The sequence below is a fragment of the Podarcis raffonei genome, chromosome 9 (genome assembly GCF_027172205.1).
Source record: "Podarcis raffonei isolate rPodRaf1 chromosome 9, rPodRaf1.pri, whole genome shotgun sequence".
Lineage (NCBI taxonomy): Eukaryota > Metazoa > Chordata > Lepidosauria > Squamata > Lacertidae > Podarcis > Podarcis raffonei.
Genome location: NC_070610.1, coordinates 43439776 through 43457004, shown reverse-complemented (window position 1 = coordinate 43457004; position 17229 = coordinate 43439776). Strand labels below are relative to the sequence as shown.

Sequence of the window (17229 nt, the reverse complement as noted above, 5' to 3'; positions counted from 1 at the left end):
AGAAGATATAAACACTATTAGCAATTTATGCTTTGAAACCTTTTGTCCACATTGTGGCACAAAAATGGACAGCATTTATGTGAAAGCATTTGCATAAGGGATTTTTGTATAATTGTTTCACATCTCTGTAAACATTACGCATACACACAAACTGTCTGATTTAATGAAAACGTATCACTGCTCTAGCCTAATAAGAAGCTAAATACATGAATTTCAGTTAACAAAGCAATTTATACAATTTACCAGTTGTGCATACATGCTTGGCAATTATGAGATAACATCCTTAAATTCCATTAGTTGTACCCAGATTTGGCATCAATCATTCAAATGCACAATCTCCTTTTAATAGTTACTATGTATTTGTTTGGTTTATAATAGTCCAGAGGAATCCGTTATAATAGATTGTATAGAATTTAAAAGGGTAAACTTGAAAACAAGCTGTTGTATACAAATTTATTGTATGTGCTTCTAATAATCTTTGCACAAAAGTGATTTGTTAATATTCATTTAGAATGTAGTCTATTAATGTGACCTCTTCTGTAAACAAAGGATTACAGCTGCCACAGTGAAACATATGAACTTAATTTAATTTAAACACTCACATAATCTGTATTGCATAATTTCTTTTCCAATTTTTTCAATGAGTCGCAGGAAAGCATGTATATATAATGAAATCTCATTCTTTCCTCCCTCCCTCATAGTACCTTGACCCAATCTATTACACACATGAGGACACAAGAACTCTCCAAAGACTATCTATGGAAATCCTTTTTGCACATTTTCAAGAAAGGATTAGTGAATGTCATTTACGAGGTTTAATGGGGGGATGGGAAGTGAACAGGAAATCTATGCAAACCATGCTGGACAAATCTATGCAAACCATAAGGCTTCACTGATGTTCAGATGTACCTTAAGTGGAGCACATGCAGCCCAGTCAAAATGAACCTTAACTAGTACACATCATAGGGCAATCTTTTCTAAGGGTTGGCTAAACTGGATCTCATCCATGTGAGCTAGAATACTTCACCTTTGCAGTGCTGACAGCCTGGAATTTGTCAGCTGCTACTATTTAAAAGAGTGCAATACTGCACTAGGAAGCTTGTAAGGGGATGTGGTTATGTCTAAAGTATTGAATAAAGTGGTGGATAAAGTAGAGGTAAAGATCTAACTTCTGTGACAAGAGCATCACATAACTCTAGAAGCAGTTTATTGAACAAATTCTCTGTTTTCTTGCAGTCTTTCACAGTTCATAATGTGGTTCATAATGAAATTTCTGCCACTTTCGTATTCAACTGCCACAACCTTGCTTCCTTGCTATCCACCAAACGGCTTAAGTGTGGCCATGTTAGAATCCTGTTCCTCTTTTTGGAATATCTATATTATATTCAATAAAACATTTCTAAATAGGTAGCAGCATCTTTCTCGTTCTTTACATATAGCAGATTTCTTCCCTGTGCCCTATAGTTAGTGTGGATTGGACCTATGGATAATGCAGGGCATCAGAAGGAAAATGGATAATGCTAAAATATAGATACATATAAAGCCAATCCTAACATTCTGAAAAGTTTCTTCCTTAACACTGTAAAGGAGTGTGGCTTGGATCAAGAGCCAGTCATATTTAGAGAAGACTCTAATCTAAGTTCTACTGATTTCAGTGAATCATCTCCAAGTATGACCAATGTCTGGATCTAATCTTATGTATTAAAAATGAATTTAATTTATTTCAGAATTTAGCTTTTAACCTTAATTATCTTAGCAAACAATACATATTACAAATACTACTAATTTCAACTCTGGGTAACAAGCATTTCTCTAGGTTTGTACAATGTCTTTAAAATAAACATATATAGTATGTATAATATTTACACATATCATATATGTATAAGATAAACTAATATACATTATTATATAATAAACATTATATACTGATGAAAATGTGGGCACATTCCACATTTGTCTATTCCCCCCTATCCTGGCATAGAGAGGCTATGTTTCACAAGGCTTAATAATGGTATGTTGGATAGAAATACACATTCCAATGCATAGGCATAAACCACTGCCTGTAGCAAAAGCAATTCTAGAGTGGAAATATGTTAGCAGTATCAAGAAGTCACAGCAAATGTTGAAACAGAGCATTCCAGCTGAATGAAATAAAACAAAGTAAAAAAAAACAACCCCTGATGTACAGACAGGAGTGGTATAAAATGAGGTCTGAAATAATCTGTTTTAGAAGAAATGTTTGGAATACTCAAACCCAGCAGTAGGCTTAAATTATATTTATGTTGTCTTAGCATTAAATATGTATTTCCAAAGGTCAGACTTCAAGATGGAGGTCAGCTTCAACCCAACATTTGAGCTGTGGGCATTGTCTTACAGCAGAGAAGGGAAACACTCTTCCTTACCACTATCCATAAATCTGTCTTCATCATCCTTGACCATTCTAGTGTATTTTATAAGAGCCTGTGTACAAATCTGCCAAGCTCGACTACATATTTTTTTCTAATGTACTATTTGTCTTCTGCTTCAAAGTATCTCTTGCTGAAGTCTTCATGACTACTACAATTATTTTGGTTACCCTAAAACATCATTTCCATCTTTCTCATTCAATTGCTTTCATTCCTCAACATAACATTGCAACCCCCTCATCTCTTGCATTTCAAACTTCTTGTTACTGGGTACTTTATAGACATTACTCCAGGCAACATTTCCCGCCACTGTCAAGTATCTGTAGATATATAAAATATACTACTATGTTGAATACCTAGATATAACCAGTGCTGACATTTCACACAATTGTATATCTACCAATGCACAATAATGTATCTTTCCGCTTTCAAATATTAGAATATTTGATTTGTTCTCCACATTCATTCTCCCTCCAATTTTCACAGAATTATGTAATAATACAAGAATAAACTTTTATGTTACGAAGTACACTAATATTAGTTTGATATTAGGAAACTAAAAGCCAGTTCTAGAGTTATACTTAGAAGCATTCCGTAGGAAAACCAGAATTTTTCCAGGAAAATTGAGGATGAAATGAATGAGAGGAAGTAGATTTCACTGACGGGGGTAAAGTGGAACCAGAAGGCAAAAATTGGTTGCTGAGTTGCATTGCTTCTTTATAGAAAGGGATGGGGAGGTTGTCTGGGAATAAGGAATGTTTGGGTAGTGATTTTGTGGGAGTCTGGGAAATATTTTAGGGGAACAATTCTAATATAGCAATTGGAAGAGTTTGGGGCATGGCAAGGGGAATAAAGACAGGAAATCTCTCAAAGAAAAAAAAGAGAAATGATGGGGCTTGAAAGCACAAGGTAGTGGAAGGGGAGAGAGAGGGTCTGGCCAGCTGATGGGCTTGCTGGAGAGGAAGTGGTGTTAATACATGTCCTTTTTCTGTGATGCTGGGTTTTGGTGTGTTGGACGTCAGAGCACCCCTTCAGCAACAAAAGGAATGGAGGGGGGAAATCCACAGGAAGGTTTCTAGGCAGAGGGGTGAGGTTTCCTTGGTTTCTGAAAGATTCCTAGATATTATGGTGAAAGGCACCACCTCTTATGCTTGAGTTAGGCTAGAAAATTACCAAAGATGACAGCGAATGGGTGTAAAAAGCAAAATGATGTCAGCCAGGAAGAGTTTGTCTAAATACATGTTTGCAAAATTGTTTCTAGATTCTGCTGTCCAGGTAAAATGGGAAAAAGAGATTAACATCTTTGGGGCACTTCTGGCAAGAGCCCCTCAGGCTACTGACACTTTTTGATTAGTAAATGTGAGGGTTGTGGGGAGGAAGGCGTAATATTTGGGTGGCCACATCTTGGTTTAACGCTCCTATGAGCCTGATGCTCTTTTGCTTGGTTCCAAATTTACAAATGATGAGGGAGGAATGGCAGAGGTTACTGTGTAAGGCGACAGTGAATTTACCATCTCTCTTGCAGCACACCTTCTTTGGAGCAAGCTTGCCTTTCTGTAATGGAGTCTGCCTTGAAGCTTCTCCAGGTCAAAACTGAAACTTCTTTCTGAGGTGCTGGCTATCATGGCAAAAGCTGGATATCTTTAGGGGTGCTTCAAAACACTTGCTAGATAATTTTAGTATCAGATCAAGCTGTGGCTAACCAAACATAGAATCAAAAGCTTCCAAACTCCTTCTCCTAGCTATATAGGAGGAGAAGAGAAGGTGGAAAGTTTGCCTTGGCTCATTCCTGCTTGTGTACATTGTACTATGCTCTTAGCAGGACACGTGAACATGGATATTGTGTTTCTCATGTTCTTCAGTCATCATGTCTACATCTATTCTTATTGTCTTAACTGGCTATAACTTTCTTCAATAAGTAGTAGAAATGAATAGGCTACACAATATGGCACCTAAAATGAACTACGGGCACTTCTGAACTATATTTTTTGTTTCTTTTATCGCCTTTACTGCACTGATTCTCTGATTATTTTTATATCAGCACGTACATTAATACTGATAAAATCTAAGCTATTTCAACAACATATACAGTATTTATCTTTGTAGTAATTACTTACAAATTCCAGTAACTTTGTACATTAGATTAATACGGATAGCTCAGAATCTACTTAAATTCAAATCCTGAATAACATGGGCTTCATTTCTTTAAACAAAATTAAAGCTTAGCATAATTTCCCCCTTAGAAACCGGAACCTAATATTTCCAGCCAGCAAATGTGGTGAATATTTAAGCATAAATGCTGTGACAGTCTGAAGAGGCTTCGTCTGTTATCCTGCAGAGGTGATATAAGAGGCAAAAGCAATTTATGTATGCTTTCTGTCCTGACAGCTGTGACAATGGCTCAAAATGCTAGGCCTGCCAAGAGCTTTTATCAAGTATGTTATAACAACTAGTAATAAGTGTAAATAATAAATGCTAAGATCTTATGGGAAACAGTGGCAACAGTAAACAGTTTTTGGTGCTTGCTGATGGGGAATCTGCTGGTCTTGGAATTCCCTGGCTTCCCAGTAGAGTTTTGGCCTGACAATAAACAACAGTTTAATACTTTATCTAATCCCAGCCAGGAGGTGAATTCAGCAGCAAGCTTTTGCAGATGTTCACATCCAATAATCTATCCATAATTGATGAAACAGGGAGGTCAGATGTAATGGCTGCTACTACTCCAGCAACAAATAAATGGTTATTGACAAAACAAGCCAGTGTGGCGCTGAGTACTGAGCAGTGACAAGCCTGAAAACAGTGCAGAGACGGAAGCAGGGATGAGGCTACCATCCTTCACCTTGAGGATTCTTCAATATGATGGGCAGCATAAGGGCCACCAAGACACACACACACCAGCAGATGGAGAGGATTTCTGAAAGGGGGAGATTCTTCAAAGACAGCGAAGAAAACAATGAGCTAGATGCAAGGTGCCTGAAGATTCGGGTAAGTAAAAATGCATGCTCTTGTACAGCAGCACTGTGATCCTGATGTCTGAATTGCTTTTATCACACTAATATGCCTACACTTATATACCTTGCTGTCAGGATGATGTTGCTTTGTTGATACCATGGTGTGTGTTTTAATTAGTGGGAATATAAACATAAGCTTTGGACTACTATAGCCAATCAGAAATTGAAGGTTTCACAGATATTTGCTGATTGACTTCAATTCTCTGAAATTAATGTTGTCATTTCCAGCAGTGAATATCCATAATATAATAATATACCAGTTTTTCCCTAAGATAAGGGGATAAAACAATACAGGCAGAAGCATTTCTAAGTAAAAAAACACCACGTGATTTGGATAATCACTTTCTTTTTTCAAAGTGAAGGAAGGAAAAGTTCTCAATCAATAAAAGCTTGCATTTGCAAGAAATTCACTGTACTATTGACAATAAAAAATTAGACCTTTACATGCAAATAAAAACTGAAATCTTGGGACATTTAAATGATAAAATACAATACTTTTATGATGTTTACTGGCTGATATCATACTGTATAAAACAGTGGAGAGCAGTAGCATTATTGCTACATGCAATCATAAAAAGATTTCAGACAATAATAGTTTAAATATTGATATTACTACTTTCACAGTATGGAATGGCCGGTTTATTTATTTTACTGTTTGCTATCAAAATTTCTGATTAGAACTGAAATTATGAAATACATGTCTGTTTAAAATAAAGTGACAGAATGAGCAGGCTTAACTAATACTTCCGGTTTTATTGTGAAAGGAATGCCCAACTATAATTCATAAGTAAAATTTAAACATATTTAAAAGTTGAAATCAGATGAACTCCAGCAGAATAGAATGAGGAAACACTCCCACTTTTTGAACATAAACATAATTTGAGCTCAATTATTTGCAAAATTTTATTAAACAATTTATATTTATCTGCTATTAAAAGTCACTGACAAAGTGTTTGCAAGTAAAGCGAGAATATGAAACAAATCTATTTAATTTTACATTGGTACACATTATATACCAGCCATGTAAACAAGCCCACAAAAGTTACTAGCCTGCATTTTTTCTACAATCCTGTTAAGCGGCTAGCAGACTGCATTTTCACACTAGTCATGGAGGAAATGACTTTCCTTCCTCCATGGTTAGCATGGAAAGTATGTAGATCAGCAGAAGAAGGACAGAGTAACCTGACCCTCCTCAATCAGGTGGGTCACTCTATTGTGATGTTAGCTGTATAAGCACAAGGCCAGTAGGTGGCGCTGTGCAAGGAGGCTAGAGAGTGCAAGTAGGAAAGTAAAGCTAGTTGTGTTTTACCACTCCCAACATAGTATCCTGGCTGTCTCTTAACCCTACTTTGTGTAGGCAGGGGGGTGGCAAATTGCTATATTTAAGTTGGTTCTACATCCTCACATCCAGTGAGGATGTGAGGGCGATCTGGCTGCGACATCTGTCACCCCATTGATCGCCAGGGTTGATTCGGCTGATCTGGCTGGCTAGGCGGGTGTCCTCTTCCTCCCTCACCGCTCCATGTGCGTCCCTCCCGAAGCTGCGCGCTCGGTGGAAGAGGACGACCATCCCAGATAGGAGTTCTACATCATGTATTATATTTTCTCTACGTGAAGAACAGCCATGCAGGGTGGAAAAAACCTGTATGTCATAGGGCAGAGAGCTGCGGATAGAGATCAAGAGAAAGTTGGCAGTGGAAACAGATGGTGAATTCCTGTGCATCATTTGAAGCTACTGGTAGCCCTCCCCTAGTAAGGCTTTTTAAGGCAATTAATTTGGCAGGACAGAAGGGCAAAGCAAAAGAAAGCTAACATATCTATAATGGAAAGCAAGGAGAGGGTTAATAATATAATAAACTGTCCTTGCTCCCAAAGGGGCTGAGGGCAATACACAACAGTATAAAAATATGACCATTTACACACATTACTTAAAACACCTAAAATTGAAAAACTAAAAATATTGTCATACCATAACAAACCCAATATCAGCAGTGAAGGATCCAAAAAGCCCATGTTTTCCTCCTAATAAAGGTCTTTTTGGTAGTCATGGGCTGTGAATCTTTTAAAAAGGAAGTTGCATAGCATCTACAGCTTGTTTTATAATCACAGGATGTACACAAGTGGACCTAGATGGGCAAGTGAGGCAGGGAGAACAAGAGGGTTGCTTGAATCGGCCTGTGCATGAATTTTAATTGTACAACTAGCTCATTTGGAATGCAGTGGTAAATAAATATGACAAGGCAGAAATTCAACAGATACAGCTTTTCAAATCACCTGCTCACATACACAGCTATCTTTATTTGTCTGATGCATCTGAAAGCAACAATACTCTACCTTCAAAGCCGCACATAACGAATGTCAAGTCAGAGTGTCAAGTCAGTTTTCTGAATGACTTGCTAGTAATGCAAAAAACACTTTGTTCATCTAAGGTGTACATCTACTACATGTTTTACAAAGCTCCTTGTTACCAGGTGCAACCATCCACATGGCACCAGACAACTGCAGGTCATTCTAACAAAATTCAGATTATAATTGTGTCATAGGAACAACCAAAGTATTTTAAAGCATGCAAATGACTTTAGCTTCTGTCAGATGCAACTTTGGTGGTTTTATATACTGTACAGTACAGTAGATAATCAGGGAGGTCAGAGTTGCAAAGAGTGGCCTTCTTCATTCTTTCAATGCATGCCTCTCTCAGGAGAATCATTTCTAATGTGCTAGTGATTAACTCATGTCAGCGTGGGGAAGGTGGAGAGAAAGTGGCACAAATGAGAACAAGCTTGAACTTTACTGATTACCGTTTTAATGCCAACTTACAACAGCCACTTTGGTGAGGAACAGCTAAGGGGACAACCCCAGCAATAGCAACAGAATAAGGCCAGCTCTGGTGACAAATATCTGTTCCCTTTGGACTTTCTGTGGTCAAAAGGAAATGTAGTATAAAGTGAGAAGTGCATGTAAGGAAGAGGAGTTTGTAGATTTAAGAGCAGAACATCTTAAGTATTAAGGGGGGAGCCATATGGGGTATCTGTGCTCCCCAAAACAATCAGAATTGAGCCACACTGTTACCAGATAAACTGCCACATTCTGCATTAGTTGAAGTTTTTGAGTCATCTTCCAAGGCCTCCTGCTAGAGTGCATTATTCCTGACGTGTACCCAAGCGGCTATCCTGGCTGCAGGGTTGATATCTGATCGTATTTTCCTAGTGCATTATAGACCCCTGTCTCTGAAACCCACTTCTAATACAAGTTCACCTAGTGCCAACCAGCTGGAGAGGAAGACCTCAGAACACCAGGATCCAGTACCCTCTTGTGACTAAGAAACAGACTATAATCTTTTTGAATTCCAGTCATTCCTAAATGCCATTAAGGCCCTATATTTCAACTTGCTCCAAAAACACAAGCCTATTTCTATTCATATTTGAGTAAAGTATGCGTCAATACATGTGCTTAATGGACAACATGTTTTGCTGAAGGTGACTGCAGCCCATCACCCATGTGCTGTGGCCTGTCCAGTGTTTAACCACTTCCTTGTTCTCAAGGTTCCAGACAAGCAGCGGAAACAGGAGAAGAACAGAGGAAGATACCTGTTGGATCGCACCAAAAGCTTATATAGTCTGGCATCCAGTTTTCACAGTGGCAGGCCAGATGCCTCTGGGAAGCCTGCAAGCATAACACAAGAGCAACAGCGCTCTTCCTACTTGTGTTCCCTGGCAACTATTATTCAGAGGCACCCCCCCTTCTGTGACAGAGATGGCTTAAATTGCATTTGTTAAAGTATCCACTTAAAGCCAGTTTTGCTGTAATGAATGCATATCATTCAATCATTAAACACCTCAAGGGAGAAAAATCCAGTTCCATTCTTTAGACAAGGTGGGCACATAATTGTACTTAAATCAGGCAATATAATAGTGTTGCCTTTTAAAACTCATGTTTCAGGTGGATTACCTCGAATCTTTGTTTTCTGTGCTGTTTGCATTGTGGAAGGAGAGTAATAGCAAAATGGCAAAAGGAACCGACGACAGGCAGCAACTGGAGGCAACGGCATCTGAAAAAGGCTGTGCCTTTTAGATTCTCCCAGAAGGAGTCTGCTTGAGGTGGCCCACAGAACAAAGGGATAAAGAAGATGAAAACTCTGATGCAAAGCAGGAAAATAACTGTTGAGACCCCTGAGTGTATACCTGAATAGTCCCATGCTGTGTGGCAAGACCCTTTTAGCATGCTACAGAAGCTGGTGATGAACTACACATTACCATGTGGCAAACTGGCTTCCAGCAGTATTGTCTGCATGTTACAAGTAATGATAACCAGTAGTCCTCTGGGAGCAGAATGCAATGATTTCATCTCTGTAAGCATCTGAGCTCCCCTTGGATAAAGGGACCATTAAACTGAGAACAGAAGGGTAAATTTTAAGCCAATGATTTCTAATTGGATAGTAAAGCTCACATGTGCTCAATGGAATTGAAAACAGCAGATATTTTACCACTGTATATATATTGATCACTGTTGAGGATTAAAGGCTTCTATAAAACATTTTTCATTCCTCACTGTGCACTTTTTCTTAGTAAGAATTGCACTTTATTTTTACGATTCTGTAAATTTCTTCTGTGGGGATATTATAATTAAATGGCATACCACATTTAGTATTACATATATTATATAACATGTGTAGTATTACATATATTATATAACATGTGTGACATGGCAAATAATAATAATAATAATAATAATAATAATAATAATAATAATAGGGACTAACTTTGACTTTAACTTCCTCTGTATTCTAATTCTGGTTATTACACTGTTTACAGTAAAAAGTATTCTAACTAGAAATACTAGCTATTTTAATCAAAGTTTGTATGTTCAATGTATTCTACTGAAAAAGGAGTGTCAAACTGCTAATCCCATGAAGTGAAAAACTAGACTATGGTAACCTTTAAGCAATAGCAATGTTCTTTTGGGTTCACCAAAGCTTCTCAAGTTTGATTTTGACCCTAACAATGTGGGAAATCCTGCTTCTGTTTTGAAAAAGTATGCTTGACACCTGGGGAAAATGTTCAAATAGATTTTTAGCTCTATCTGTTTCTGTGAATGCTTGTTTTCATTTATTTATCCTAATTCAGCTTTATGGCCATCAGGAAAACTGTATTAAAACAGCAGGAAGGAAAGTTTATAAGCTGCTATAAGGTATATCTGAAAATTCAGGATTTCACTTAATGAGTCTTTTGCAGTACTATTATTTTGAAACAACAGAGAAAAAAATACAATTGAGAATTACTTCAATCATTCTTAGAAACCAGTTCCAGTGCTTGTATTTAATTATCTTAGGTTGTCTGTATACAAAACGAGCTGTCTGAAAACTAAGAATTGACATAGAATTAAGTTACCGAGCTAACAGTTTTATCTCTTCTCAGAATTCAATCCATTAAGAGAATATATACAACCAAACCCACCACAGATATGATAGCTTAAATAGTAAGTGCAATAATGTATATTAGGTAATGAACCAACTCTTTAAAAAACTTACTTCTATTGCTGTCTTTTCTTCTCCAACTGTATGATATGCTAGACCCAAACAGTAGGCAGCTTCTCCTTCCATCTTTTTGTTCCCCGCTAAATAAGAGGTATCAAGGCAATAATTATCATTAAGATTTATCATCAGAAAGCTTAAAAACTAATGCGATGCCTGGTACTTGATATGCATTTCTAAATATCATGTTTTTACATTAATACTTTATTATTACTTATCTCCTCAACCTGTAGATCAGTTGTGAACACCAGTTGTGGTGGGATGGTGGTGCTCACTTGACCTCCTGAGAAGCTGCTGCTTACCAAGAGAGGGGGAAGGAAGAGGCAGAAGGGAGGATGGCATGGTGCTCCTGCCAGTGTGTTCATGCTGCATGGACCTCCCCACTGCCTCCTTCTTCTGGGAAGCAGTAGCAGCAACTCAGCTGCTGGGAGGTTACATGAATGCTACTGTCCCGCCACACTACATTTTCTAAACAAAACATTTTTTTCCTTCCAGTAGCACCTTAAAGACCAACTAAGTTAGTTCTTGGTATGAGCTTTCGTGTGCATGCACACTTCTTCAGATACACTGAAACAGAAGTTGCCAGATCCTTCTATATAGTGAGAAGGTGGGGAGGTGTATTCCTCAGAAGGGTGGTGGGAATGGGTGATTGGCAGATAGCTGTGATGAGCCTGTTGACGACTCTTAACGACTGCAATAGGTCTTACAGGAAAAAGCAAGGGGTGAGAAGGTGAAAAATGGCGTTGTCATGTATAATGAGATAAGAATCCAATGTCTTTGTTCAGACCAGGTCTCTCCATGGTTTTAAGTTTGGTAATGAGTTGCAATTCAGCAGCTTCTCTTTCCAGTCTATTTCTGAAATTCCCCTTCTGAGGAATACCCCTCCCCACCTTCTCACTATATAGAAGGATCTGGCAACTTCTGTTTCAGTGTATCTGAAGAAGTGTGCATGCACACGAAAGCTCATACCAAGAACTAACTTAGTTGGTCTTTAAGGTGCTACTGGAAGGAAAATTTTTTTTTGTTTTGACTATGGCAGACCAACACGGCTACCTATCTGTAACTACATTTTCTGTAGATGTAAGTTATCAGCAAGCAATATCATAACAAAGTAGCCTTCTCCTGTTTTAGTCAATGGTGAGCAGTGACCAGGTAGGTTAAGTGAGAACTGTAGTGTCAGGAGAATACAAGCTGTGCTCCAGCAGAAGCTGGGAGCAAGCTGCTTTATCAATCTCTGTGTATCCAGCAGGGAGGGTTCCTCCATATGCAAGTAGGAGAATTAATGGAAGGGATTCTAGCGGGTCAGGGCATCTCAGGTTTTTAGAGCCTGCCCTGATTCCAGGCACAGAAGTGGTAGTTCAATTAAGGATAAAGTTTTTGGGTTGTATCCAATTATGTTCTTCTTAGAGTAAATCCACTGAAATTAATGGGCCTAAGTTAATAATGGTCATTAATTTTAATGGGTCTAGAACAAGCACTGGATATTCTCTGCTGCTTCCATGCATATTACAACAAAGGTAACCATTTAAACATGCCTGTGAAATTTACAATTACTAGTTAACTGTTGAGCCCCTGCACAAAACCAACAATTAGTAGCATAGCCCCTAATATTTACACACTTCTGAAATGAATATGTTTAAATAACACACAACTATACAACTATGAAGGGGGGGGGATTAGGATTTGCGGCTTAAGGAATGTTTCTGTAGAAGGAAGAAATATCAGCATTCAGACCAATGATCTCTAGAACAAATCTTTTTGTTAAAAGCATGCTGAAGAACAATCTTTAGACAAAGGTTGACAAAAAAAGGGAAGCACTGTTTTCTTTAAAATAATCTGCAATCATAAACAGACTGAGTGCAAAGTTCCTCCCATGTCAAGGAGAAAACTGAAGTTTGAATACCAAGTACTGGTGAGATGTGAAAGTCAGAGCAGTACCCTGATTAGTCAAGATCTTCTTGATAGTAGGTATTTATCCATAATCTGGGGGCAATGTGTGCAGTATGGAGCCCACTCTTCTTCTCTCAGAATCTTTTCAGCTGATCTGATACAACTGCTGATCACCAAAGGGTTTCCACAACTTATACTATCTCCAATATATGGCTGCAGACTAGAAGTAGGCTGAGCAGACCCTGCTTCAGTGGAAGGCAGACCAACCAAGTGGGAAGGTAAAGGTAAAGGTACCCCTGCCCGTATGGGCCAGTCGTGTCCGACTCTAGGGTTGTGCGCCCATCTCACTTAAGAGGCCAGGGGCCAGCGCTGTCCGGAGACACTTCCGAGTCACATGGCCAGTGTGACGAAGCTGCTCTGGCGAGCCAGCACCAGCGCAGCACACAGAAACGCCGTTTACCTTCCCGCTATAAAGCGGTACCTATTTATCTACTTGCACTTAAGGGTGCTTTCAAACTGCTAGGTGGGCAGGAGCTGGGACCGAAAGACGGGACCTCACCAAGTGGGAAAGACCTATGCAAATGGCCACACCTTTGAAACTTGCAACCACCTGCTTAGGGATAAATAAGACACAAGGAGACATGTATTTTAGTTAATGGACTAAATAAGGCCACAACTTTGTTGGTTACAGCATGTGAGTGGTATTGGCTTAGGCACTGGATCAAACAATCTATATATGACTCCACCCTGTTCAGCGGGGAGTCATCCGAAGGTTAACAACCAGTGGGAGGAGCTTGTTGATGCAAATACAATTGGAAGCTTCCCCTGACGTCACAGAGGGTCGTGCCATGGCCCTAGCCACCAGCAGGGCATCAGACAGGATCCACGACAGCCGGATTCCTTTAACGGAATACCCAAAAAGGGGAGAGGTAGGTGATGGCCACAACCTGCCCTCCAACACACAGCACATATTCCAATGCCTAACCGCCAATACCTGAAAAGTTGTGACGATTTGCTACGAGGTAAGCGAAAAACCAAGAGGCTGGTGCCAACTGGTGGCAGAATGAGGGGATGGTGCTGCCACGGCTGCTTGAAAATGGCTAAACCCCACCCCCAAGCCAGCCCTATTGGCTGACGGGCGCAGCGCAGCAGCCGGGTAATGACGCAGGGGGCCAAATACGCCCCCCTGCCAACACGGGAACCGGCTCCCGCTCGCAACTCCTCCCCTCTGGAAGGAGGAGAGGCTTTGCTCTACTTCAGCATAACCAACAGTGAGCACCACAGCAAAGCAGTCCCCATGCGGCTGAGTTTGTGCATGAAGGAGCTTAAGACTACATAGTATCTACCTAAATCAACTTATCGCTTGAGGAAACACTCTAATAATTTTGATATTCTGTGAGTAAGTTAAAGTGTATGCATGCATGTATGTGAGACATAGAAACACAATTCTTCTAATGGGCAAATCTTGGTGTGACAAGATACATCCTTTTGCCGAGGCTTTGTTTGCTATTTAAATTGGTTTTAATTATTGGCTTACTGATAAGCATTGTCTGGCTTTATTTGTTTATTCAGCTGCGTGCAACCTATGCTGGGACTGCTTACTGAAGGGCAAGCCATAAATGCATGTAATAAATAAATACAGTTGGTACTAAAACAAACAAACAAACAAACAAACAAACAAACAAACGTGCTCTAAACTTTCCAGGTTTCCTGAAACCCTTACCAAAGGCAGCACAAAACCCTTTCCCCAATAATCAAGCTTTTATCTTAGTCACTAAGAAAGTCACTTTTCACTAAGGTGAAAAAGCTTATCAGCTCTGATATAAACAAATGAGGTAATATTCATAATTAGCTGACAGTCCAATAAGCAATGCCAGCCAAGTAACAGGGAATAATCAGTGAACAACCGCAACCAGCAGTGCTGCCAGTGACCTTACTTCCGATTATGGACTCATTGTTTTACAAAAGTACTCTCAGGAGACTGCATTTTTGGTGTTAAAAGCTTTCAAGAAATAAATGGATTCCTACTTGTCAGCAAGTAGGTACTTCTGTTTTACAACAAGATTTAGAAATATATTGATAGCATTTGTCTTGAATTTCATAGAAAATAATCACCAAACACTTGATGTTTTTTACTTTACTCCTGGGAAAGAACAGGCCTGCACATTAAAGAGAGAAATGCAGGAGTGTTATTTTCTACCCACCTTCTTTTGCCATTTCAAGTGCTTTTATTAGAGTTCTGATGGCCTGTTGGTGTTCTTTATTTCCTAGCATTTTGTCTGCTAGTAATGTGTAAATTCTCCAGAGATGCTCACAGGCTAGTGAAGTGAGAGTCTTGCCTGTATCATCTTTCCATATCCGTCCCACTGTCAGTTGATAGAATGCTTCATAATGTTCTGCGGCTTTCAGGAACTGACCTGAAGAATGTAAGCCAGTCATAATGATAAGGCATCTACGTAGTTTACAAAATATTCCTGAAGAACTCTCATCATTAGCTACTCCCAATAGGATATTACTTACTGATTAAAAAGGCATAATATTTGAGAATAACATTATGATAAACAGACAATATTTTGATATGCCAATTCAAAGACAAAAATGTGGGGTGTGTCCACAACAATATTGGAAGAATAGACATGCAGCTCTCCATTTACACATGTCCAAAATCAGTGTGACCATGTATATGTGCATTGCGCCAAACCTGGAAGTGACCGGAAACATCATAAAGGTTCATTGAAGCATCACAAAAAGGGAAGAACGGGAGCAGAGTGGGGTGGGGCATTTGAAGGCTTTTTCAATGAGTTTCAATTTCACCGACATTCGTGGTGCCTCAGAATGTAGCCCCCCACAGAATGCAGCTACTTGTAATATAGAGCACTACATATTTCTTTGTACAGAGATATCCTGGCAGTAATAGTTAGGACCAGGATACAATATAAAGTAATTACATGTTTATTTTGTTTGCTATTAGTTTCAGTTTGCAAAGCAAATAAAAGTGATTTACAGACAAATACAGCCTTCAGAAGATTGTCTATACAGGTACACCTTGAACTGTATGTTCCTCTTAATTTGGACTTCACTGGAAATAAAAGCCGACAGTAGATCATTAATCATCAGTACTTACTAATGAATTTAAATACTTTTAAAGCTATTGTTCTTGAAAAGACTGTACTATTGCTCCAACCCAGCTGCTTAGTGGGCTCTTGTGCACACGATTCTCCAGGATGAAAGGCTCTGACATCTTGTCAGAATCTTTAAGGCTATCCACACACATCTGCCCCTGAACTGAACTTAGCTTGATGAAACACACATCAGCGCCACATGTATCTAGGGCCAAACTCATTCCAACATGCACAGGCACTCACGAGCTGGATTGAAACATATGACTCAACCTGCTATCTATAGTTTCATTATCAAATTGCAGCTAACAACAGGGAAATATTTCTTTAAAGAAGTATTTATAGTCTGTTATTGAGCATATAATATTTGGTGTTTGTTCCACTGCCTTTGATCTTGCTTGTAAAATATAGTCTTTTTGAGACTAACACTGTCCATGTCCATGCATTGTAAAGTCAGCTGTAAATCTTGGAGAGAAACAGATTATTTCCACTAATGATATTGTCCCCAGAAATATGCTTTTAGGCATGCTCTTCAAAAATATGCCCTCAGAAGTTCAATGGAAAACAGAAGAAATCTCCAAGTGATTACTATGTCAACATCACAGAGATCCCAAGCAAGCAGCCACTAATAAAAGAAGTTGGAAAATATAATTTCCCACCACAAGGCATGTATTGGTTGGGAGATGTGAGGAGTAAAATCAGCTGAGTGCAACAATATGAATTTATCACATATCAATAGAAGAAAATGTGATCCAGTGGCTCAGATCAATGAACCATTTCAATCAAGAAACTTGATCTGAGTCCTGGGAGAGACGCATAGGCAAAAGTGAGTTCTCAGATGTTGAATATACATTTTTATGGAGATCACCCCATCACTGAGGTCTCTTCCACATATAGGTGGAAGGTCTGGGCCTTTCTAGACAATTCCTCAAAGCAAACTCTGGCATTCTGATTCATGCATATTTAGCTTGTCAATCTACCCACTGGAGTTTTGAGAGAAAGACTGGAAATTGAAATAAAAATTAAAAGACTATGAGGGGGAAAATGCAACTAAATGCCACACAAGAGTCACATATATAAAGCATCTGTGTCTACTCTTTTTCCGCTAAGGGCCTACTGTGAGAAATATAGTTGTAGAAAGCTTTCCATTATATAGTGACTTTTTGACTGCAATTGGAGAAACCAGGTATATCAATAATTTTATTCTCTCTCAATCTGATTTTTAGTTTAGATGGTTAAAGGAACACATTTAGAAACCTAATCCTTATAGTCAG

General features: G+C 38.9%; 1 protein-coding gene across 2 annotated transcripts in view; it reads right to left on the bottom strand.

The window, feature by feature from the left end:
• Nucleotides 1–17229, bottom strand: part of TTC29 (tetratricopeptide repeat domain 29) — a 104791-nt gene that overhangs the window by 46605 nt on the left and 40957 nt on the right. For both annotated transcript variants that reach the window (XM_053403181.1, XM_053403182.1), the window contains exons 7-8: nucleotides 15041–15253; nucleotides 10944–11029 (exon numbers count right to left, since the gene is read on the bottom strand). In XM_053403181.1, coding sequence (XP_053259156.1) covers nucleotides 10944–11029; nucleotides 15041–15253 — 299 coding nt within the window. The remainder of the gene's footprint in view (nucleotides 1–10943; nucleotides 11030–15040; nucleotides 15254–17229) is intronic.